Here is a 23501-nt window from a genome sequence, read left to right as displayed (position 1 = left end):
AATTCATTAGGCACTGGTCTAAAGGGCAGGCAGGAAGGTGTGTCTTGGTGGGGAGAAGAACACTGAGAGAGCACTCCCTTATTTTCATTTTCATTTTCATTTCACTCACCTGTCTGGGGTAGGATTTATTTGTTAGCATCCACTGAGTGCTGCAGAATCAGCAGAGGTTTATTCTCAAACCCTATTTTTTCTTTTCTCTGTCTTCATTCCCAACATGAAGAAGTCCAACCCATCAACCTCTGTCTGCTCTATAGCAGTTCACTCTCATCTCAAATCCAGCAGATTCCAAAGTCAGCATCTCATTTTTCCTATCTCTTGCCTCTTGCTCTCTTTGGTGCCTCTCATGCCAGCTCTCTTCTTTTTGCACTGCCAATCCTGGCCATGCAGGCCCCTGTCCAGAGCCCAAGGAAATCTATTTCTCCTTGGTTTGGTGAGCTTTGGGTAAAATGCATCAGTACGAGCAGATGAATTCCTCCATAAGTAAAATGATGCCATCAAGGATGATTCACAAGTCACACTATCCTATTCTTTCCAGCATACATCTTTATTTTTCTAGCTTCCAGTGTATGTAAGAGCTTGATCAGTAGAATAAAATGCTAAAGCAAGCCACATAAATTCACATCTGTTTGATATGTTGTTTTTAAAAATTAAATTCTGAAAGTGTAGAATTTCAGCAGCTTGCTTTGTTAACCCCCCTCCAAAAAAGATGTTCAAGGAACATTGCCTTCACACACAGTCAGGCCTGATTTGAAGGAAGTGTTTTCAAGTGTCTGTGCTGCCTTTTCTTATGAGAAAGGTCTCATCTCTTCTGTTGCACTAAATGTCTTATGGTATCCTGGTGCCTGCAGTGGAAGAGAGATCACTGAGCAGCACATTTCCAAACGAGCTGCTGCTCATGTGCTACCTGTCAAAGCACAGAACAGCTGAATTATTCGTCAGCAAAGTTCACAGGAATGATAGAAGAGGAACTGACGTGACAGGACAGAGCCAGGAGAGGATCAAGTTCAGGAAGCTCTTATCATGATGGATGTGACTTGCCTGGAGTTGAAGATCAGAAGGCTGGGTCCTTCTGCTCCCAGAGGGATCAGTGCTGGGTTTGTTGGCACTGCTGCAGCCCTGTTTCAAAAAGGGCAGATTTATATTTTCCTGTTGTATCACATCTGTGCAGAGGCTGCAGCGCCCGTGGTGATGTGGAGGCTGCTGTAACCTTCCCACAGCTGGCTGTTTTCTCTCCACACACAGCAGCTTTCCATCCCTTGGAGTGCTCTCCCTGAGTGCTGCCTGCTGGAATTGCTGATGCAGAGTTGGAGTGTGGGCTCTGCTCTCTGCCATGCAGCAAACCCGGGGGAATGGAGCCATTTGGTAGCTGAAGCAGCAAGGCACACCTTGGCTCACAGCTTGGTGAGAGCCCAGCAGCTCTGTCCTCAATGCTGTTGCTCCCCTTCCTGCCTGGGGTTCAGCTCAGTGGCTGGAAGGATGATGTGACCCTTGGCAGAGTCTCTGATCTTGGCTTTTTGGCTGTGGCTCTGGGATGGCTGGACCCTGAAGTGGGAGAGACAATGAGCCAAGTGTTGCTTGTGACCTGGTTAGAAATGGCTCAGCCTGCAGGTAGCCCTCAGAATATTTGGCAAGAGCGATAGGATTGCTTTGGAGAGCCAGGAAAAGCCAGCAAAGGAACAAAATAGAACAAATGGCAAGACAGCTTATATAAATAATGTGTGTGACAGGCACATAATAAGTGAGTTCCCCTTACATTCCTGTCAACAAGCAATCGGACAAAGAAAAGGAAGAGCTGGGGGTGTGGGATACTCTTGAAGTACCCTACTTCTGTTTTATACAAAATATTCCAGGTTAAAGCCCAGCAGAAGCAGCAAGATGAAAACAGTCTATCATGTTCTGTTAAAAGCCAGTGTATTTTCAATTTCCAGATAGTATTTTGTGTTGCTGTTAATCTCTGTGGCCGTTAGTGTCACAGGGAGAAGTTTGAGCAGCTATTATTAGTGCCTAAACAAAGCAGTGTTTACAAGATGAGCCTATTTTGAGCCTGGAAAAATGAGTTGCCAAGAAGAAAAACAGATGCTGCACTTAATACTCTCTCTGTTCCAAGAGTCACAGCAAAGCAGTTGTGTTGCTAACAAACCCAACTCCTCCTCCCCTGCTTTCTCACACCCCTGATTTTTTCAAACTAGACCTAAGAAGGAAAAACAATTAAAGAAGAAAAATGGCAGTGGTCACGAGAAGGCGAAGGGGCGGACTATCTGAGCAGCACTGATTTGCCTCCAGGACAAGTCTGTGTCCTAGGGAAGAAGGTTTCTCTTCCAGAAACACCAGCCACAGGAGAGGTGTTACCTCTGTTGGTTAGGGATGAGGTAGTGAATGGGATGGGCTTCAGGATCTGAGAGCTGGAGGACATCAGAGACTTCTAAAACCCTGGGCGTACAGGCAGCCTTATCTTCTCCTTCCTGGGAGCAGCAGTGCAAGACCAGTTTCAGGAACAAGGGATAACATCAGGGAAAAAACCTTAGCATAGAAAAAAGATGGGGAAAAAAACCTGCCAACTTCCCAAATCAATCACCTGGTCATTGAAAAAATGGTAAAACAAGCTCTAAGCTCCAAAGTGACATAGGAACATTTATTTCATTGGAAGTCAATGACACTTCCCATCCCTATCCATTTTTGTTGGAATGGAATCCCCCTTTTTTTTTCCTTAATGTTTTTTCTCAAGAGAAAAAAAAGGAGAAGGGAATAATTCCCAAAGAATGTGGCAGTGGGAATTCTGGATTTGGACTGTTATGAAGGGAAAAATAACTTTGGTTTGGAACAAAAGTCTGAAAACTTTGTCAGCTAAAACAAAAAAAAAAAAAAAATCACATTGTTTGCAAAGGCATTGCTTGTTTTCTTCCCTTTCTTTTAATGGGGTGAAATGAAGCAAATCCAAAACCACAGTTGTGATTAAAAAGGTTTGCAATTAAAGATTGTGAATAAGCACCAAGTTAGAAAGGAAAAACACAAGGAAACTGTCAATGAAAAGCTGTGGGAGAGACCTGCAAGGGAGGAGAGCAGAACAAACTTAGAGCCTAAACTTCAGTTTATGATCATGGATCAGCTCTGCTGGGAACCTGGAGAAGGTCAGGGATGCAAGGAAAGGACTTGAGCAATATGGAGCAACCTGGTCTAGGGGAAAGTGTCCCTGCCTGTGGCAGGGATGGATGTGGGTCCTCTTGGACATCCCTTCCAACCCAAACCATTCCATGATTCTATGGCATTTCTTCCCTACACCAGGAAGAGGGAAAAAAATTTAGTGAGGGTTAAGACCAAGTGTAAGGATGTAAAAAGGGGGAAAGAGTTCATTGGAGTTGCATCTTCCTTGCACATCAGGGTAATTGAAATGTATTCCTGTATATTTGTACTGATTGGGACTTTTTAAAGCTCGTTTCTTGCATTGGCTGGAAAGATCTTGGATAGAGTTAAGACTTTAATTTGTAACAGTCTTCTTTTTTTTTTTTTTTTTTTTGTAGCATGAGAAAATCAGGTCTCACAAATGAGGAGGCAAGCTGTAATTGGAAAAATCAAGTTCAGGCTTTAATTAGGCCCTTTTTTTGAAAGCATAGTTTTCAAAAATATTTTTCATTGTGTCAGTAAATATCTAAACTGATCCTCATTTACTCACTTCTTTTCTTCACAGGAATGGTCAGATGAAGTGTTCAGTTTGGCAACAAATTTGTTGGCACAGAACATGTCAAGGGACGCGTTTCTGGAAAAAGCGTGAGTGGCCCTCGCATGTCACCCTGTGGGTGTTGCTCTTCCCTCTGCGTCATTTTCCTCCGTGCTTCTTACTCACCTTGTCATCTATTGTTTCTGCTCTGGTGGCTTGTCACTTCTGTAAACACAGGTCCTTGTTTGGATGGTTCTAAAAAGCCTGTTATCTCGAAGTCATCTAAACAAAAACCCTTTTTAGGGTTCTCCTTGCAAACTGGTAAATCATTGCAGGAAAAATCAGAACTGAATGCTCCCTGCACCTTGTACAGTTGTAGCTTCAGCTGTAGGCTGAAAGTCTCCATTTATAAAGAAAGAATATTCTGGACTGACTTGCTTCTGGTTTGTTTTTGTTTTAGTCTTTTATTGATAACCAAAAAAAAGGGAAATGCCAGAAGTCTCTTTTCCTCAGTACAATCTCTGGTTTCCATGTGATCCAGAGAGATTCGTTCCTCTGGATTGCTTGGCAGAGTGGGCAGATTCTGAGTTGCTTTCCACAAAGTAGAAAAGCTGTTTGAGGAAATTTGGGTTGAAATACACACCTAAAAGGGAAGAGAGCTAAACCTGATATTAACAATTCTCAGCTGATGAGATGTGCATGGGCTGAGGCAGTTTTATGTAAATCAGAGCTTGGAGAACAGCATGGCAAAACCTGCCAGAAAGTGTTAGTGTTGAACTGGGATACTCACTGGCCTTTTGGGGTTCTAAAAGAGGGGATGCACCTTTCCCAGCCTGTGAGTTTGCTGCTTAAAGTCAGCTTAGTGTCTTCCCCCAAACACCTTTTCCTGTTCACAGACAGAGGCTCAGTCCAGCTAAATAACTAAACTTGCATTCCTAAAACTTTCATCCCTCCTGGACTTTCTGAGGCTGTGAATGACTACTCTGATTAGCTGCACTCAGAGTAACAATGTCCCAGAGTGCCTAATTTTAATCCCACAGAATCATAGGTGCTTGTGGGAAGGAAGGATATGCATCTGTGGATGTTTCTTCCTCATGGTGTTTGTTGTGGTGCAGCTCTGCAGGGTGGGTGTTGCTGGAAGTGTAATGGTGTGTTGGGCTAGCAGGGATGTATTGGCAAACAAAATCCCAAATGGATGGGAACATTTAGCATTTCCTGTGGGCCCTGCATTTTGGCAGTGAGGAATGTGCTCACCTGAGCTGGTGACTTCCTTCAGCTCTATGAGTTTTGACAGTGATTTGCTTCTACAATTTCCTTGCCCCTGAAATCCCCAGGTGCCCTGTGGGCTCTGCTGTCAGGTCTGTATGGGGAGGGTTGGGGCTGTACCTAATGGGCCTTTTCCTACCCAAATCAGAGGAGAAATGTGTCATCACACAGTACAGCAGAGCTGCTTGTCTGGAGCTGTTCTTTGGCAGTTTTTCAAGTTATATTAATTAAAGATGAAGTCACTGGACACAGTGCGTAGATTCAGTAGCAGGCAAGCGTGGCATTCCTGTGTCTCTTTTCACTAATTAATAAATCACTTGGAAACTGTATGGCTTCCCAGCTCCTCTGCACAGATGCCAAATCAGTCACTTAAGAAATCTATGACTTTGAAGATTAAATTATTTCCCCATTATAACTGGTGTACGAAGCAAAGGGTTGGTTGGAGTCCTATCAGAACCCTTTTGTTGAAAGAGAAAGCCAAATTGCATTAGAGCAGAATGAAGAGTTCTTTCTTTATGACATTCAGTTCCTTGGAGCATTGGATGTGCAATAATAAACAGCTTGAGATGCTTTTCCTCATCTTCTGTTGTTTCTAACTTCCTTGGTTGTAGAGGAAAACACTCAATGTGACCAAAATATAGTCAAAATTTTCCAAAAATAGAAGGCAAAATAAAAGAAACTTTTTTTTTTTTAATAACTGCTGTGATTTTTTTGTTTTAATCTCCCTCAGTGCTGGGAGTTGTGCTTGGTGACACAGTAGCACGAAAGGCTTCAGTTTCCAGAAGATGAATGTGGGGAATCAAGGATTTGTGGAAATGTTCCTATCCCAGTTATCCTAGTTTTAGCATGCACTTTGTTTTTGAAGTGGTTGCTAATGGCATTTTCTGTTGGGAAAAAAAAAGGAAAATTTATTAGAACCATGCAGTTTCTTCTTCTTTTGGCACATCATTGGGTGAAGTGAAAAAGCTGAGTTTTTTAACAAAAAAAAAAAGATCCTCCTAAATATTTAAGTGTTGCCACATTTTTCACCAGATGATGTTACTGCAAAACTCATTTACAGTTATCTCAGGACAGACAATAGAAGGTTTTTAGTCAACAATGATATCCCAACATCTTTTCATATTGGGAGAAAGAGCTGAGTGGAACTTGCCCCATGACCAGAGCACTAGCCCAGAGCTGGAAAACTGGGGGAGAGGTCCTTGAAAATGCTGTAAAAATAAAGCAGGGCTCTTTTCTCTCCACAGTTACACAAAACTCAAGCTGCAGGTGACTCCAGAGGGGCGCATTCCTCTGAAGAAGTAAGTGCTGTTCACCTTCCTTACCTTGTATTCTCTGCTGACTTTGGGGTGTGAATATGTGCTTGGCAGGAGCATGGCACCCCTATGCCTAGAAGAATAAATTTACCTTCTGTTTATAACAGAGTAGCCAGTCATCCTTGGGATGTCTCTGTTCAAATGTCCTTTGGGCACTGACATTCTGTCTCTCTGTCCTGGTTCTTTCCCTTTGTGAAAATTAAAAAAAAAATCAAATCTTTATCTCAGGGATATGTGAAAATAAACAGATTCAAATTGCATGTCACTGGGGGAATGAAGAGACCAGTGATAGCTGAAATAAATACCTGCTGTGATAGGGGCTGCTGTGGGGTAGAGTTAAAACTGAACGCTGTTAATCTCCCCTCAGCTACTGTGCAGCCAGCAAATGGAAATAAATAGCTAAAGGTGCAATAGGCTGCTAAGAGCTGTTCAGACTTTGAGCCAGATGGGCCATCAAGACATGTCTTTAAGCCAAGCCCCTGTGTTCTGTTCTCCTTTTGCAGCATATACCGCTTGTTCTCCTCGGACAGAAAGCGGGTAGAGACGGCGTTGGAAGCCTGTAACCTTCCCTCGTCCAGGGTAAGCAGCTGCACTTACTCACATCACCATTGCTGGGATTTGGTGCTCTTCCCTCTCTTCTGAGCTTGCTGTGCTGCCTCTGCTGCTGGATGGCTCCTCAGCAGCTGCTCTGGCTTTCCCACACAGAAGTTCCTGATACCTATCTGATACCTTTGATTTGAAGTTGTTTAGGATCAGGAGTACCTGGAAGAAGCCTAAAAGCATTCAAAGAAAGGGCAGAGCCTGTATGGGCAGTCCTGGAGGAATCCTGTGGGGACATTTTAAGAATAGGTGACCTTTGCACAATTTCCAAGTCATGGTTTCAGAGCAGTGTTACCCTGAGGTGTGTTCTGTAGCTGGAGATAAGTGACAGGCTAAACCCACCCTGGCTTATCAAAAGATGCATGAAGGAAATGTTGAAATGCTGTGGTGTGGAAGCTGTTAACACTGCAGGGATGCAGCCACTGGATCCTGCTAATGCAGGAGCTCTCCTCAGCCCAGAGCATTTCCAGGATGGTGCCTCACCCTCAAGAAGCCTTGTTTCAGAAGGAATGAGCTTGAGCAGGTGATTCCAGTAAGCACCGGAGTCCCAAAATCACAGATTGGGTAAGGCTGGGAGGGACCACAGTGGGACATCTGGTCCCACCTCCCTGCTCAAAATGGGTTTTAATCCCAGGAAAGCATTTTGCAGGATAATTCCTTCATTCAGGGGTCCAAGAAGTGGGGCAAAACCATTCTGGAGCAGAGGAGAGCCTGCATCTCCTGATCCCTTGACTTAACCTCACAGCAGAGTTTTGTATTTCTCGATGTTTGCTCCCCCAGTGGTTTAATGGAGCCCATTCCTACAGCTCCAGGAGAACACTGGAGCAAAATCTTCACCAGTCAAACCTCAGACACTTCTTACAGTGTCCTTCCTTCATAGGTTTGGGAGCTAAGTTCCATAAAATTCCAAGGAATGTCAACAAAGTAGGTATAAAATACTGTAATAATCTTATCTAAAGTAATATTGTGAAGTAAGAAGCATGGAGACAATAATTTTAAAGATAATTTTCCATTCAATTGATAACAAACAAGACAAAGTATGCAAAAAAAAAATCGCTGAGGCGCTGCTTCCTGAATCAGCTGATTTATTTCTTCCATTTACTACATGTCTCTGAAAAGAAAATTTAAATATCATTTGGGTCTTTGGAAGAAACTGCAGCTTTTTTCTGCTATTTATCTAAGTAGAGCCAGTTTTATATACACACTGCTGGTTGCTTGTTGCTGGGATACCACCTTCAAAATTATTCAGAGTATAAAGTAGATCCTTTCTTTGGCTGGGACAAAAGAGAAACGTGTTGCATGCACCAAAGAAAACTGTGTTGATCATCTTTCAAAAATATTGTGGAAGGGCAAAACTGGATCTCGTGGAGGTAAGAGAATAGAAGAAAAGCAGAACTTCAACTACAGCTCTTTTCCTTTGTGTTCCTGTTTATTTGTACAAGTGAAATTCTTAGCTTCAGCTTGCAGCTTTTCTGCCTTGTTGTACTGCAGGACAAAATGTGTTCCCATAAAGTCTTGGAAGAGCTATAGACTCCAGCAGTGTGCAAGACATGAATATCAGGGAGCCTTGCTCAGGAAAATAACACCAAATTATTCAGAGAATTCATGAAAGTCTCTCATGGACATTAGCAGTTTAGGCTCTTTGGTTTTTCACTTTCATGCCTCGTGGATTTTCTCCATGAGTTTCCACACCTCTCATTGCTCTGAGAAGATGTGGAGCTCATTGGCCGTGAGCTTCACACCGTGTTTGGCTGCAGCTCTTGGAATTCAGGAATGAATGTTCAAGCCTGGGGCAGTCCCTCATCTGCCTTTTGCAGTGATCTGGGCACAGGTGCCAGGGGAGAGTGTCCCTGTGTGGACTTTTCTGTGACAGGACAAATATTCCCACTCTCCAGGGAATTTTCTGTGTGTGTGTGTTTGCCAGGAGACTCTGTGGCACAATGCAGGCTCTGCATTTAGTGCTGGAGGAGGAAGAGTTCTCATTGCCTGGATAATTGTTTTCATCCTGAGGAATAGCACCAGAGAGGATCCTTGGAACTGCTGAAAATAAATCCTTTATTTTGCATTTAAGAACCTTAATAAGGGATGTATTCTCTGCAGTGCTGAGCACTCCAGCCCTGATTCAGCCAAGCATGATCACAGTGGGGTGGTCCATGGACCTCAAGTCAGGCACATTTTCAAAGCATGGCTTCATTAATTTCTTTCTTTCTGGGTCAGAACTGGCCTGTGTAGAGTCTTGCAGGATCAAGCCCTGATGTCTGGAACAGTCATCATTCAGCAGAGCTGAAAGCAGAAGGATCTTTAAATACATGTTTAAACAAAGTTCTAAAATACCCCAATGAATTTCTGAGTTTGCCATCTGATTCCCCTATGTTGTTTTATTTTTTTTAATCTTGGCTACTTTTTGGAAATGGGCTTGTTTTTTGTTATTGTTGGATATTTTTGTTTATTTTGGTTAAAGGTGCCTTGAATTTGAAGGGCTTTATTTTATCTGGCCTTTTGGCTGTGAAGAGTGGTTTTTGCCTTCTAGTTAATGTTGAGGTTCACAATGAAGCACCAGTGAGCTTGACTGTTAAAATAAAATAACCAGCTCTTGAGTCCAGTCTGTGCAAATAATCTGAATTAGCTCTTATGCTGCCAAATGTGTAACAGACTGGATACAGATGTTATAAAAGCAGGCAGGTCACCAGGCAAATCATAAATCAGCAGTGCTTGAAATTAGTAGAGAGTCTTAATCACAGAATAAAATTGAATGCCAATATTAAGCCAAGCTGGAAATGAGGGATGCTCTCATGTGGTACAGAAGGTTTGTGCTTTGTTCATTGGTGTCAAAAAAGAGATGAGCCCATAAGGTGTGTGGGTGGTTCCTCTGAAATGGGGATGGCTCAGACCAGGCTGAGTAAGGGGGCAGTGTATTTTAATCCCTTTGGTCAGACAGGCTTTTGGAAGCCAGATATAGTTGTGGGAGGTTGTGCCTGAGGTGGCTCTTGTCTCCCATCTAGATATTTGTGTTTTGTAGCCCACTGATTATGATACTGGTAGGAAATACCTATTAAGAAGTTCTATATACTTATGTCTGAGGGCTTATGTTGGTTATTCTCCTTGTAGTGGGTGTTTGGAGACACAGGGAGGCAAACCAGTGTCTATTAATTGGGTCTGAGTGGCAAATCAAAGCCTGGATCTGAGGTCATTGGAAGAGATCCACTTTTGTTCAGCTGAGCACCTTCAAATTCCTTGTAAAGAAAAAGACAGTGGTTTGATGGGGGACTGTAGTTCTGTGGTAATTAGAGAATCATTGGAAAGCCCTCAGCTGAGGAGCAGCACCCTGCTGGACAGGGATTGTAAGCAAGGGGAGCAGGGGAGGGCAAGGTGCCAACTCTAACAAGAAAATTCCCAAGCTTTGAGAATCCCAGCCTTAAGGAAAACACAACTGTCAGCACTGAGAGCTCCACAGCTTGAATTTATCAGTGTTATGGGTGCAGGTTCAGTGCCACTGGCAGCCCTCACTGGAAGGAGCTATTTTCATCCTGTACCCTCAGCTTTCCCACTTCTCCCATCCACCCTTGCACTGGACTTGGCAGCAGTGCCACTGGAAAGTTACCTGGCTCAGGGATTGATCCCACGGAAAACACACGGGGAGGTTTTGGCTGGGTAAGTTTTGAACCAGCTCACCCTGCAGCCAAAAAAATGAGGGCACCAGGGTCTGATGGGGTCACCTTAGAATGCTGGAGCTTGGAGATGGTTATCCAAGCAGAGCAGAGGAACAGCCCAGCTTGGTCACTCTGCTCTTGTGGGCAGAAACAGAGTAAAACCCTCTCGGGCCCCTGCGGGTTTGAGATGAAAGGAGACAAAGTGACGCCTGTGGTATCATTTATTTATTGTAACCCAGAGCAGGAAAATACAGAAAAGTTTCCTTGTGTCTGACAAAGGCTTGAACGGATGCTCCTGTTCCCTAGGCAACGGTGCTAAACAGGCAGAATAAATACAGCCCTGATTGCCCAGCAGCTTCCCAGCCAGCCAGCTTCCAACAGCCTGCCAGGCAAACAGCTTCCTGCCCAAGTTACCATCTCCCTCCTCTAGTTCATTGCACTGTGGAGCATGGAGAGCATCCTGTGGGCCTGTGGTGCTCCCAGACACCACGTGTCATAGATTTGGTGAAGGACACTCAAGCTTCATGCAAAGGACTTACCCAGTGCAGTAATTGCCTCTAGTCATTTGATTTTTTCAGAGAAGAATGTAGTGAGAATGATTAAACTATCATTGAGAAGTTGGACTAAATGTAAATCACTCTAAATTGTAGAAAATGTAAGGAAAAAAATATTGGCATGTCTTCTGCAGGAGAGCATTTGTATCAATTCCTCTAAAAGAAATCTGATTGCCAAATGTGTTACACTGAGTGTTTAGGACAAAGATGGATGGAAAAGCTGTGCTGCTTGAGTCTTGCCCAGAATTGTGGCATCTTGAACATGTATCTTCAGGAAGGAAAAGGCAAAATCGCTTCTGCTGTCAGGGAACAAGTGTATTAGCAATGACACAGTGACCCAGTTTGTTCCCTAGTTGTGTGGCAGCTTGGAAAGATGAGTTGCATCCTCATCCTCTGTGATGCTGCTCTTCTGCTCACTCAAAAACACAGGCTCAGCACTGCTGGGGTGAGCTCAGAGGCTTCATCAGGGATGATATACCCATTTCTGCTGTAGGTTAGATGGGGAGATGTCCCTTCCTCCTCCTTCACAGGTGCTTAGAGAATGAGATAACTGTGCCTCGTGGAAGCTAATAGATATGCTTGTACCTGTGTTTTAAAGATTCACTCTTTAAGCTGCTCTGTGATTCAAGGGAATTTATAAACCTGCAGAATCTGGGCTCCTCTAGGTTGCAGGAAGGAAATCAAAAGCAGCCAAGAAGTGAGTGATCTGTTAGCAAAGAACATACAAAGTGCTGTGTCTCTGTTTCACTGTTTTTTCCCCATTTCACAGAACGATTCAATCCCTCAAGACGACTTCACGCCAGAAGTGTACAGAGTGTTCTTAAACAACCTCTGCCCTCGGCCTGAGATCGACCACATCTTTTCAGAATTGTAAGGAAAGACTCTTGTTGGTTTATTTATTTATTTTCCCCATTCACTGATTTTCTGGGCTGGGGATGGCAAAGTAGGTTATTTATACTATAGCAGCATGCAGTGCTTGCTAGTACAGATTTAAATGTCAAGCAGGGCTGTTATTTAACCTTGGATCAAGGATTCCTCCTATCCCAGGCTCTTACCTCCACTTCTGATGGCTTGGGTTTTAAAGGAATTTGCTGCTAGAAGAGCAGAGCTGCCAGGTCTTGTTTTTCTGTATTGATCAGAATAGTTTAGGTTTCCAAGAAAGTAAGAAAGAAGAGTAATAAGCAATAACAGCATGAAATAGGCATGAGAATATGTATAATCACCCCCAAAAGCTTAATTAGGACTGGCAAAAAATGCAGTAACTTTTAGGATTTGTGTATGATGAATTCACACCGTGAAATTAAATTAGCAGCCCCAGCTACAACTGATTTAATACATTCGGTTATGAGCTCTGAAACTCCTGGTGCTTCTACCCCTTCCAGCAATCTGTGTACTTCCAGTTTCAGCAGAGCCTGATCAATGGAGTCAGAACATTAAGCAATATGAGAGGAAAGCAATTTCCAAAATACACCCCACAACCTCCAAAGCAATTGGTGAACATATTTTAGCAACACGACCATGCTCACATTCTCCTTTAGGGGTTCTTGCCCCTAAGGTCAGGGTTTCAGGGGAGCACAGCCCTGTCCCAGTTTGCTCCCACTGCACCCAGGAGAGGCTTCCCATTGCTCCCTGGCAGAGCAGAACTAGGCCAGGCCTGAGTGCTCTAAACAGCCCTGAGCTCATCACCTGGCCCAGAGGCTTCCTGGCTTTCTATCTGGGCACAGCTTGTACCCAAACTCTGCTCTTTTCACTGACTCATTAAATAGCCATCCTTTTGCTTGCATTACACAGCACCTTAGAGCTTTTAAAAGGTTTGTAAAAAAAGACCCATACAAATTAGCAGAATAATGAAATCAGGGCTGCTGTTATTCAGCAGTAAACCCAAATAGTTGGGCCAGGAATGCCAGCAGAGGCTTTGTGGCAAGCTCGGGATTGAATTCCACGGCTGTTTTCTGTTTTACTTTTTAAAATAGTTTAATTCCAAGAATTCAGAGGAATGAAAGGCTTTTAGCATTGCTCCAAGCCTTCCCATTGATTCCTGTAATGCTGAGCATTGTCAAAAATCTTTGTCCTAGACAGCTGATGAAGAGCCACTGGCAAAATAAATTAGTCTGGAGACACAGTGGAGCGATCTTTTTGTTGTATGATAGTTTTGGATGAATCTCCCTTCAGTTTCAGACATGGAACAAGATTTCAAGGAAATGTATTAAAATGACTTTGCTGTTCATTTAATTTTTCTCCAGTGGTGCCAAGAGCAAGCCCTACCTTACTGTTGATCAGATGATGGACTTTATAAATTTGAAGCAACGGGATCCACGATTAAATGAGATTCTTTATCCGCCACTCAAACAAGAACAAGTTCAAGTGCTGATTGAGAAGTATGAACCTAACAGCAACCTAGCAAAGAAAGGTCAGTGGATTTCATACTCCTGCTGTACTCAGTTCCTGATGTGAAACAGAACTCAATTGTCCTACATGCTAAAGCAAACTTTGGTTCAAAATCTGGTTGCTTTCCCAGCTGTCTGCTTTTGGGATCATACAGGCCTGTGCGACATCACATGGTGCAATTTTAAACATGTTTGGTTGGTATCAGCTTAGGAAGAATGGGGCTGGTTTCTGTGCTTGCTTTGCAGTGTGTGTGATTGACAGAAGAGCTGTTCTGGTATGTGACCCTCAGCAGAAACCTGGCTATCACAATGGCTGTTTACCAGCATCTAAAATGTCAAGTTCAAAGAAAAAAATGAGAGACAATGCAACTAAGAGCATGATAATTCTATCATTTTAAAATACTATTAAGTCTAACCCTCTGCTTTTGGATAGAGTGGTGTACAGTGCAAGATAGGAGATCAACTCAGTGCATTTCATGCTATAATCACAGACAATTCCCTTTTGAACATTTCAAGTGTTGTCAAGACTTAGCTGGGCATTTTGCCAAAACCAGTGAAAGAACTCCTGCACACATCTCTGCAGATTTTTGTTACCATCACCAGTCTTAAAAGAGCATTCAGTTTGTGTCTGCATGCTGTTTTATTCCAATCCACATATCCTAATGATTAGCCCAGCTTTTGATGTGTTTACACCTTAGAAATTTCAAAGGCATGTGAGCATCCTGAAAACCAGGTCCAATATGAGAAAAAGATTGTTTAGTCCAGAGACTGTAGAACAAAATGTCCAAAAAGACCCAACAGTCTAGAGGTCAACTGAAGGCACTCTCATCTCTCCCTGGCCTTCTCACCTTGACGCTGTCCTGAAGGAAATCGATGTCACGATCAATGTTGTCTCTCAAACACTTCTAATTTTTCTCTTAAGTCTTCTTATTTTTCTAGTCCAATCAAAATGAGTGTTTCCAGAGGTTTTGCTGGAGGGTTAAGTCCTGCTTCTTTGCCATATTTATGCAAACTGTCTTTTGACGTCAGTAGGAACAGTACCTTGAGTAAATGGAAACACATTGTGACCTCCTTTCTCATCTGTGCAAATATTAGAATTATGCTCTGTGCTTACCTTATTTCCCACCAGAGGCAGGAAAGTCTGTTACCTAAAAGATCATTCTTGTTACCCAAATATTAGCACTTCAAATAAACCAAATAAAGGATTTATTAGAAGGAGGTGTGCTGGTGTGCCAGCAGAACTCCAGAGTCAAAATGGAATCACCTTCTGACTAGCAATAAGAAGAAAACGTGAAACAGGGCCCAGGAAGAAAGGTGCTGTGATGGTGTTTGCTACCATCCTCCAGTGGGATTTGAGGGACACCTCCAGCTTTACCCTGTTTACCTTGGTGCACTCATTTGCTGGAGATATTTGCTCTTCCATAGGTGCTTCTCTTCCTGGGTGTTATTTATGTTGCTCTTAAAGAATTAGTTCTCTCTCAAAATGCTGACTTGAACAAGGGGAAGGCAGATCATAGAGAGTTAATTCTTTTTGTGGGATTGTTGTGAGGTTTTTTTCCCTTTTCAGACTTGTGCACTGGGGTCCAGCTGGCACAACCTAAGAACCACCTCTGTGCTGAAGACACCACCCCCCTGTCTGGCAGCTGAGCTGCAGGAACTGGCACATGCTCTAGTGCAAATCCCAAGCTTACTGCCTTAAAATGACAGGAATTGGCTAATCAGGAATGACATGGGGACACAATATTTTCTGTACATCTGCTCCGAGTTGGGAATGCAATTCACTGTATATTAAATGAAGTGTAGGTGTGCATTCATTTCTACACTCATGGAATAATTGTCAAAAAATGCTTCATGTCTATAAAATGTCACCAAAATGCAACCACATATTTAGAGCAGAGATTTAACCTTTTAATCTGGTTTTCTCTAAAAGGGATGATTGCCCAGGCTTCCTGCTGCCAGGGTTGTTAGGGTTGTTGAAATGAAATTTCCAGACAGTTTTGGCCAGAAACATGAACACAGGCAACCTCTGAAAGTGTACTGCACATGGTTCTTAGCAAATAAAATTTCATACATTGAAAAGTTCTTTTAAATAAAATGAGGCATTTTTTTCTCCTTGAAATCATAAATCCAAATTCATGAAGTGGAAGCTGTGTACAGCAGCTGACTCCTTGCTCCCTGTTTGGGTAGTGCTAGACCTTCACTCATCTGATGATTGTTCTTCCTAATTTCCTGTCCCAGCTCATTGTCTGTTCACATCCACTGGACCACAATATTCTCTTCTAGTTATTCTCTCATAGCTAATTAAATTAATTTCTACTGAGTTGTTGTGCTGTCTCTCACTTTTCACAGCACTATTTAAACACTTTTGGGATCTCATAATTCCCCTGGTCACCATTGTAGCCCTTTTGTTGTGCCTGTTGCTGCTCACCTATGCAATTTTGAACATAGTAAGCAAGAGCTGTCTGTAATATTTTACATTTTTGCATCTCCTCAGGTACCTGGTAAAACCTAATGCTGGTGTTGTTGCTAGTCAGTTCCTCCTGAGTTTTACTCAGAGTTCTGAGTAAAAACCCTGCCTGTGCTCCTGCTTGTCACTGATGTATTTTAGGTGTATTTATTGATGGGATACGGTGGAGCTTTTGCAAAGTCAGCAGATAGGCGGGCTTGACATCTGCATAGGTTAAGTGTCTGGAGTAGTGTTTTATTGTGGTTCAGGTAAGCTGTTGTGATTAATGCTTTGTGCCATGCAGTGAAGGAGATTAATTCACTGTAGAACGTGTTCCCTTATCAGGTGGAAGCAGGAGGAAGTCCCTGGTAGTGCTGAGCAGACTCTCCCTGTGTGTGTGTGGGGACTCTGAGGCTGCAGAAGAATTTACCATATACATGCTTTTCCTATTCTGCAGAAACATACCGGTTCTTCCCTTACTTAACGATGCAATTAATTTCTAAAAGTTTCTGGGTTCAGAAGGAGCTTTGAGAGCTCAAATCCTGATGTCTCAGTTTAAATCTTTCATTCTGAAACCAGGTAAGTGCTCTGGAAAGCACAGAGCCACAGCCCCAGCTCTGGGGGCATCCTGTGTCACTTCCACACTCCAGGCATGCAAGAAGAGCTGTACCCATGTACCAGACTAGAAAGGAAAGCAGGGAAGAACACAAACCCAAGGTCTGCAAGGGAAAGGAGGTGTGAGATAACTAAAGCTGTAAAATACGTGTTTCCACCATCGTCCTTGGAAGGAGCAAGACAAGGGTTAAGTTATTATCAGCCTTTATTTTTAGAGTGGTTTTTGTGGTGGAAGATTCAAAAATAGAGTGTAAAAGTGCTTTAAGTAATGGCATTAAAATGTTGATTTTTTTTTTCCCTCTTAAGGATGCATTTATTTAAAAATTATCTCTGCTTCTTGAATTTTAAAGGACCAAACCTTTAGATCTGCAGAGAGGAAAAGAGCTTTGCTCTTATATTTCACAGTATTTCTTTCTCCAGATTTTCTCTGTATCTATTTGCTGTGTGTCAGCTTTGGTTGGACATGTATTTAGAGGGATTGTAGAGGAGCTGGTTGCATAATTCTCTCTCCATAATGCACTCTCCATAATTCCAGTATTAGTTCTGTTTTGCAGTGCACATTTATTGGTAGTTGTTGCGCTGTGTTTTTCCTAGGTAATAAAATAAATTAAGTAATTATCATTCAATTAAGATATATTTAATTTTATACAGCATCTATTGTATGTATTTTTCCCATGGCAGCCTTAATACCAGGCAGCATTCACTCCAGCATAAACGTGTTTTTCCTCCTTTAAACTTCTATGCAATTTAAACATTTTCACCCCACTGCATTAAATTCACCTTTTAGTAACTGCTTAAGAATAATTACACATTGGATTCTTTTGATGGCAGAAGGGGGTCATTTCCTGGGTAACAGATTTTAATGGCAAAAACAAGCACTCTGCAGTCATGGCTCCACTTCTAAGACATACTTCATATTATTTAAAGCATAAATTCTGATGTATAAATCATTCAGGCAAGTGGCTTGGCCTTCTGGTATGAAACATTTGTAGGATGTGTTACAAAACAGTTGAAATTCTTTGGCCTCCCAGCTGTAACACTGGAAAGTAAGAATACTTCCCCAAAAGTCCATTAACTTTGGAATTGTCAGTGTTTTCCAGCATTCCAGCTGTACAAGAGAAGAGCTCTCTGCACTGTTCCTGTCTCAAATATTGACAGAACAATAGACCCCAGTCATGATTTATTACTCTTTGAAATTTTTAAGCCACATCAAAGTCTTAGTCTAGCCCATGCTGTCAGCAGCAAGTGCTAAGTTAGGTAGCTTACCAGAAAACCTTTTCTTAAAAATTGATTTAAAAAAAAAAAAAAAATATATATATATATATATCTGTGCAACAAATGTTAGTATGGGTAATGTGTCAGCTTAAAGAAGTAAATGGAAACTATTTGTCAAAATGAATTTGCATAATGTATGTCTAATACACTGGAAGTTGTTTTTTCTAGTTAAGCTATAAAATTAATTTCAGATCTTGCAGTTGTTTTGGAACATTGCATCTCAAGTGAAAAAGAAGTGTAAAAATCTTTTAGAATGGAAAGTCCTCAATTATTAGGATTTTTTTCATCTACTTTACAGGTATAAATTGTGTCTTCATTGAACTATACCAACTGAAACAGTGATGTGGACTAGTGATAATGGATTTTGCAACATTCAACACTGCTGTTGGCAGTAGAGAGAAGGAAAATACCAAAAATATGTTTAGGGTTCCAGGGAGGGCAGGTTTTGTGAACTGCAGTGTATAATGCAGATACTTTGAAAGAAGTATGAGCTCTGCAGAAATCCATTTTGGATCTGGTATCTGGTACCAGGAGTAGCTCCAGTGGTATCAGTGAAACAGTGCAGAATATAAAATGATCCAGACTTACTGTGGAATCTGTCTTCAGAGCTGCAGAGCTTAAACTCTGCAGGTTCTACAGTGAGCTCTGTGCTATCAAACATGGAAGTGCCCATCCAGTGACTTCTGTTCCACAACCTGGAATTCAGAGGGACCACCTGGGATCAAACCCTACAGGCAGCTTTCAACCCTGTGTCCTGGCACTGAGAATGACTGGAAACACTTGGGGTGACAGGACCACAAAGCAAACACAGTTTTAGAGGTTTTAGAACCTCATTCTCTCCAGCTGGAGCTTTTTCTCAGAGATATGAGACTCTTACGTCAATACTGCATTTCAGGGGTTATGGAGACATATTTTTCTGAAGTTGCCTGCCTGCATTGTGTTTGACTCTGCCTCAGACTATCAGAGCCCATAAATAGAAAACTTAGTCCAACAGTAAAACTGTTTCTTTTGTGCCTGTTGCTGCCTCTTTTATGGAGCAAGGGGAAGTATTCAATTTTAGCAGCAGGATTTATTATTTGAAGATGAATATTAGATAAAGTTTACTTCTGAAAATATAAAGGAGCCTGGACTCAAGTGCTGAAGGAAACAAATGTCGATAAAGTGTGGACAAACATGGCATGGGTTGACTCTTCATTATGACTTGTACAAATGTAGTGCTTTCAGCTGGAAAGGACCCCTGAGGACGCAGGGAGTGAAGGCTGCTGGGATCTGGGTGACATCTAGGCCCAGAGGCACAGGAGCCCCAAATGGGCTCACTGCCATTGGGCATCCCCTTGTGTGTGTCATTTTGGGGTTTGCCTCATCCTCGGGTCAGCTGGACTCCCCAGACAGTCAGTCTGTGCCTCGAGGGGCCAGCCTGACCCTGGAGTGTTTTGGGATCTGTCAGAGCAGGGCTCTTAGAGAGCTGGAGCCTGGGCACTTCTGGAACACAGCATCCATATGAGGAAGTTTCCCTTCTCATGTCAGATGCAATCATCTGACAATATCCTTTAGCTGGAATAAGCCTATAAATACAGCAGGGTTCAACACTGGGGAGGCAGAAAGAAGTGGTAAACTAAAGGACAATGTTGGCACAAGAACACAGAGGGATCAAGTGGCCTTGAATAAATTTAGGCTGGAAGTTAGGAAAACTTTCCTAACAATATGGTCCTGGCACAGACTACTAGAGGTAGTAAAGAGGGCAAAAAAAGCAATTGTTATTAGGAGAGAGCTCAAGTTGTTTATGAAAAGGATTGTCCACTGCAGTGCCTGCAGCTGCAGAACCAAGTTTAAAGAACAAATGAGGGCCCTTTAAAGGGACTAAAATCCCTTCTTTTCAGTTTATTTGCACTGTATTTTCAGTGCCACCCCTTTATTCTTTTCCACTTCTCTTTAATATTAATCTTTTTTCAGTTGCAGGATTTTCTGGAAGTAAAAATGTCACCTGTGATTTTTGTCTTTTAGATTTTTTTTCAGCACTTACAGCACACTGACACTCATCTCTTCCCACAATACTAAGGACAGTCTTTTTGGCAAATACATTAGTAGCTTATGTAGAGAAGTATCACTTAGCAGAAGAAAAGTATATATTTTAGATGTCTTTTAGTGCAACTTAGCAATTGGAAGTAAGCCAACATTTAACATTAGTCCATCTCCCAGGATCACTCTGAGGCATTGTAGAGAGGATGTTTTTGAGAGGTTTGGCAAGACAGTGACATGTTCCAGTGGTGTCCCTCTTTCAAGTCTGTCAGAAGTAGCTGTAGTATTGCTGCCACAAATGGTGTTTTATCTGATTTAGATCCTTTCCACTCAGCTGCCATGTTGCAAAGTGCTCATTCCACTGCTAGCTAGGGACTGGTGTGAAGGTGTTTTGTAGTGGTTTTGTGGATTTAACTGGATCTAAACTGCTTTCTGATACCCTGTAAGGGATATCCTGTCAGAAACAATTTCTACTACATCTCTGCTGGCAAGTCAGGAGCAGAGAATGGGCTTGTGGCTGTAAAACCCTTCTTCAGTCTTGAGACTTAGGAGAGATTGGTTGCTTGGGTTTTCCCCCACTCCTTAACAATTACTGGTTATTCAAGTTTTTATACATCTGCCTGCCAAAGTTTTAGAAGCTGTTCCAAGACTTGTCCTTATCACAAAACCTCTGCTTACCAGAATCTCTGAACTGTGACTGTGCATTGTAACAGCAGAGGGCTTTAAAGCTGCTGCAGGCATTTAAAGAATCAATATCCATCAAAATAAATGTGTTTCCAAGGTATATATGTTTTAAGGAAGACAAAATGTTGAGTGCTTAGAATCTTCCCTGCTTCAATGTGTGTTTTGCTGTTTTCTCACACTACTGGAGAAGAATGCATCCTTTTCAGAGGCTGTGTAGCCCCTGTGGGTTAGAGCCCTTCCTTCCTGAGAGCTTGAAAAGGGCTGAAAAAGCCTGTGACTTCTAAAGTAAATAAATACCATGTTCAACATTGCACAGTAACTTTGAGATCTTGTTAAACCTGGATGGCTTATGCCTACAGTACCAGTGAGATTTAAAAATCTGGTTTTTTCCTCAGGTGACACTCCTCCTTCCTTTCCCTTTGGAGATGGCAGTGTCCTTGGAATGCTCCCAGTTTTAATTTTGACTGAAGTAGATTTGCTGTTTGGCATGGCTTGCGTGGAAGCTTGTAGGAAATATTTCTTCCCTGGAGTGAATTAAGTGTCTTGGGCTGTAGTGCCTCATCTTGATAGTTCAGAAAAGTGGTTTTCCATCTGCAAACATTTTCTTGCTCCCCCCCAAAAGGTAAATAATTGTATCCACTCTTGTTTTTCTCTGTGCACTTGTACAGATGATAAAGTGGATATGATAGCTTCATTAGAATGACAAGCATTCCTGATTTAGACACACTGAGCTCTGCTTTACTTGATGAGCCTTCTCTGCACAAAGCTCTGGATCTCCATGTCCTTGGGCATGCAATTATTCCTCATGGATTAATGGATACTGAGCAAGCTCTTTTATATAGGCTACTTAGGCACAACATGTTTGCCTTCCTGTTTTCCCTCACTGGCTGCTTGTCATTTATCCTGATCTTGTATCAGAGCCACCATTCTCTGTTTATGTTCAGATTTCCCTGTGTCTTACTGCACTGTGAACCCATTCAAGACTGGAGCAAGGAATCTTGCTCTGTTCCTTTCTTCCTGAGTTTTCCATTTTCTGTTTCACAAACATGTTCCCCAAGACAGCTTGTTTTGGTTTGTGGCCAGGTAACTGTCTAATTACAGAAGGTATTTGAGTGAATATAACTGAGGGCAGAATTGGATCCATTATGTTTTCCTCCAAGTGTAGAGAACGGAAATGAGATTTGAACACAACAGGATATTGTCATACTTTGATTTTAAGGGATTTAAGCCATGAGACAACCAATAAATCCACTGCAAGACTGTTTCCTAGCACACTTAATTGAAGCAATGCCAAGCTTTTTCAGACACTCACCCCAAGTTTTCTAGTGCTCCCTCTGGTCTGTTTAATTCTTTTTTCTTAATTATCTTTTTTTGATGCAGCTTCTTATACAGATGGGTTGCTGCATCTCATTTGCTTCTCAGGGTGATAGATTTCTAGGCATCTTCTTTCCTATTCACCTCTGTATTTTTGATTTTTTTTTACTCCAGAGATTAGCTACGTAGCTTGAATTATTATTTGTGTGTTCTCATTTGATTTGTGTCCCATTTACCTGTTTTTTTACAGCTTTGCCCTCTTGTTTTGCTAACAGCCACCAGGGAACTGTCTGTTCTTTAAACCCTGTTTTGTTGATTATACTTTTTCACATTATTAAGGACTTTATGGAACCAAACCTACTGCTGATCAGTGTTCAGCCTCTGGACTTTTTGTGCAGTTCAGCTTTCAAATTCAAAGAAACACTTTTAAGCTGAACCTCAGTTTATTTCTATCTGAGTTTTTTTACAGATTAGTTTTTCCAATTAGGAAAAATTTGAGTTAAATTTGAGTTCATTAAATGCTTCACTAATATCCAGATGCAGTAACTCAGATGTATTTGTGTTGCTCTACTTTTTAATTTGGTAATACTGTCTGACTAGTGTGAATTTTTGCCCTTACTGATCATTGAGAGAACTGCTAAAATGGAGGAGGTACTGATGATTTCTGCATGTGGTGTGTAAATGGTGGTTGGTACTTTGATATTTTCATATATGTGCAGTCCCTGACCTGAGGCCTGAAAGTCTTTGCTGTCCTCAGTGTTTTCTCTAAAACAAAGCAGCACTGAGATTCCTGGGGCAAGGTCTCATAACCCAATTGTAGGGTTGATCTGGCCTGAGCTTGTACTGTACTCTCTCCTTGTGATGACTTTGCCATTAAGGGATGTCCCTTGGACAGTGCAGCAGGACAATCCTGACCTGTCCTGGTTTGCAAAACCAAATACAGGCAGAAACTCCAGTTACCCCATAGCAGTGTAGTAGTAGAACATGTGTCTGAAAAGCCAAGCAGGTTTCAGCATCACTTGGATGCAAATTCTGTGAGTGCCATCAGAGCAGCTCTGGCACATTGTGTCCCACACAGTGTGAATTTTATGTAAATTCATCTTGTGAGCTTCTCTGCTGGCTCACAAAGCTAGAGAGCAGAGAGTAGCTAATCTGTGCCCAGTGTCAAGAGGCACACCAGGGCTCTGTGCATCCTACTCCACACTGTGCATGAAATTTTAATACCTAATGAGCTGTAGATTGCAGGGCTCGTTTGTGAGAGAATTCCCAATGGGATGTGACTTGCAGATCTCTTACTGGATTATCAAGTATCTGCTTCACTTGTTAGATTCTTATCTTTGGGTTTAGAAGACTGCTCAATTGTGTGGGATTACAGCAAATGTGATTATTGTTATAGATTGCATTGGAATAAACCTGATTTCACTGTCAGACAAAATACTATTGTAATTCTGTTCTGCTGACTGGGAGATACATGGCACCAATTAATTGTCTCGCTTCCTTTTTGTTTGTTTTCGTTTTTGCTTTAATAACATCTCTTGGCACAATTGTGCTTTCCAGTTACATTATAACTGAGTGGATAACAGCATGGCTGTAAACAAATGGAGAGCACTGTGAAGTTTGCAAATACACAGAAAGAAGTGTTTAAGATCCATGTGGCCAAACTTGTTTACTGTGTACAAGCAAATGCACATTTTAATTGTCATACAGAGCATCCACAAATTTT

General features: G+C 42.0%; 1 protein-coding gene across 4 annotated transcripts in view; it reads left to right on the top strand.

Annotated features, from left to right (window-relative positions):
- Nucleotides 1-23501, top strand: part of PLCB1 (phospholipase C beta 1) — a 363698-nt gene that overhangs the window by 231314 nt on the left and 108883 nt on the right. For all 4 annotated transcript variants that reach the window (XM_079298548.1, XM_079298545.1, XM_079298546.1 and 1 more), the window contains exons 5-9: nt 3686-3765; nt 6166-6219; nt 6738-6813; nt 11808-11908; nt 13282-13448. In XM_079298548.1, the coding sequence (XP_079154674.1) occupies nt 3686-3765; nt 6166-6219; nt 6738-6813; nt 11808-11908; nt 13282-13448 (478 nt within the window). The remainder of the gene's footprint in view (nt 1-3685; nt 3766-6165; nt 6220-6737; nt 6814-11807; nt 11909-13281; nt 13449-23501) is intronic.

The sequence above is a fragment of the Erithacus rubecula genome (genome assembly GCF_903797595.1).
Source record: "Erithacus rubecula genome assembly, chromosome: 2".
In the NCBI taxonomy this organism is placed as follows: Eukaryota; Metazoa; Chordata; class Aves; order Passeriformes; family Muscicapidae; genus Erithacus; species Erithacus rubecula.
Note: the sequence above shows the minus strand (reverse complement) of the source record. Positions and strands in the feature narration are given on the sequence as shown.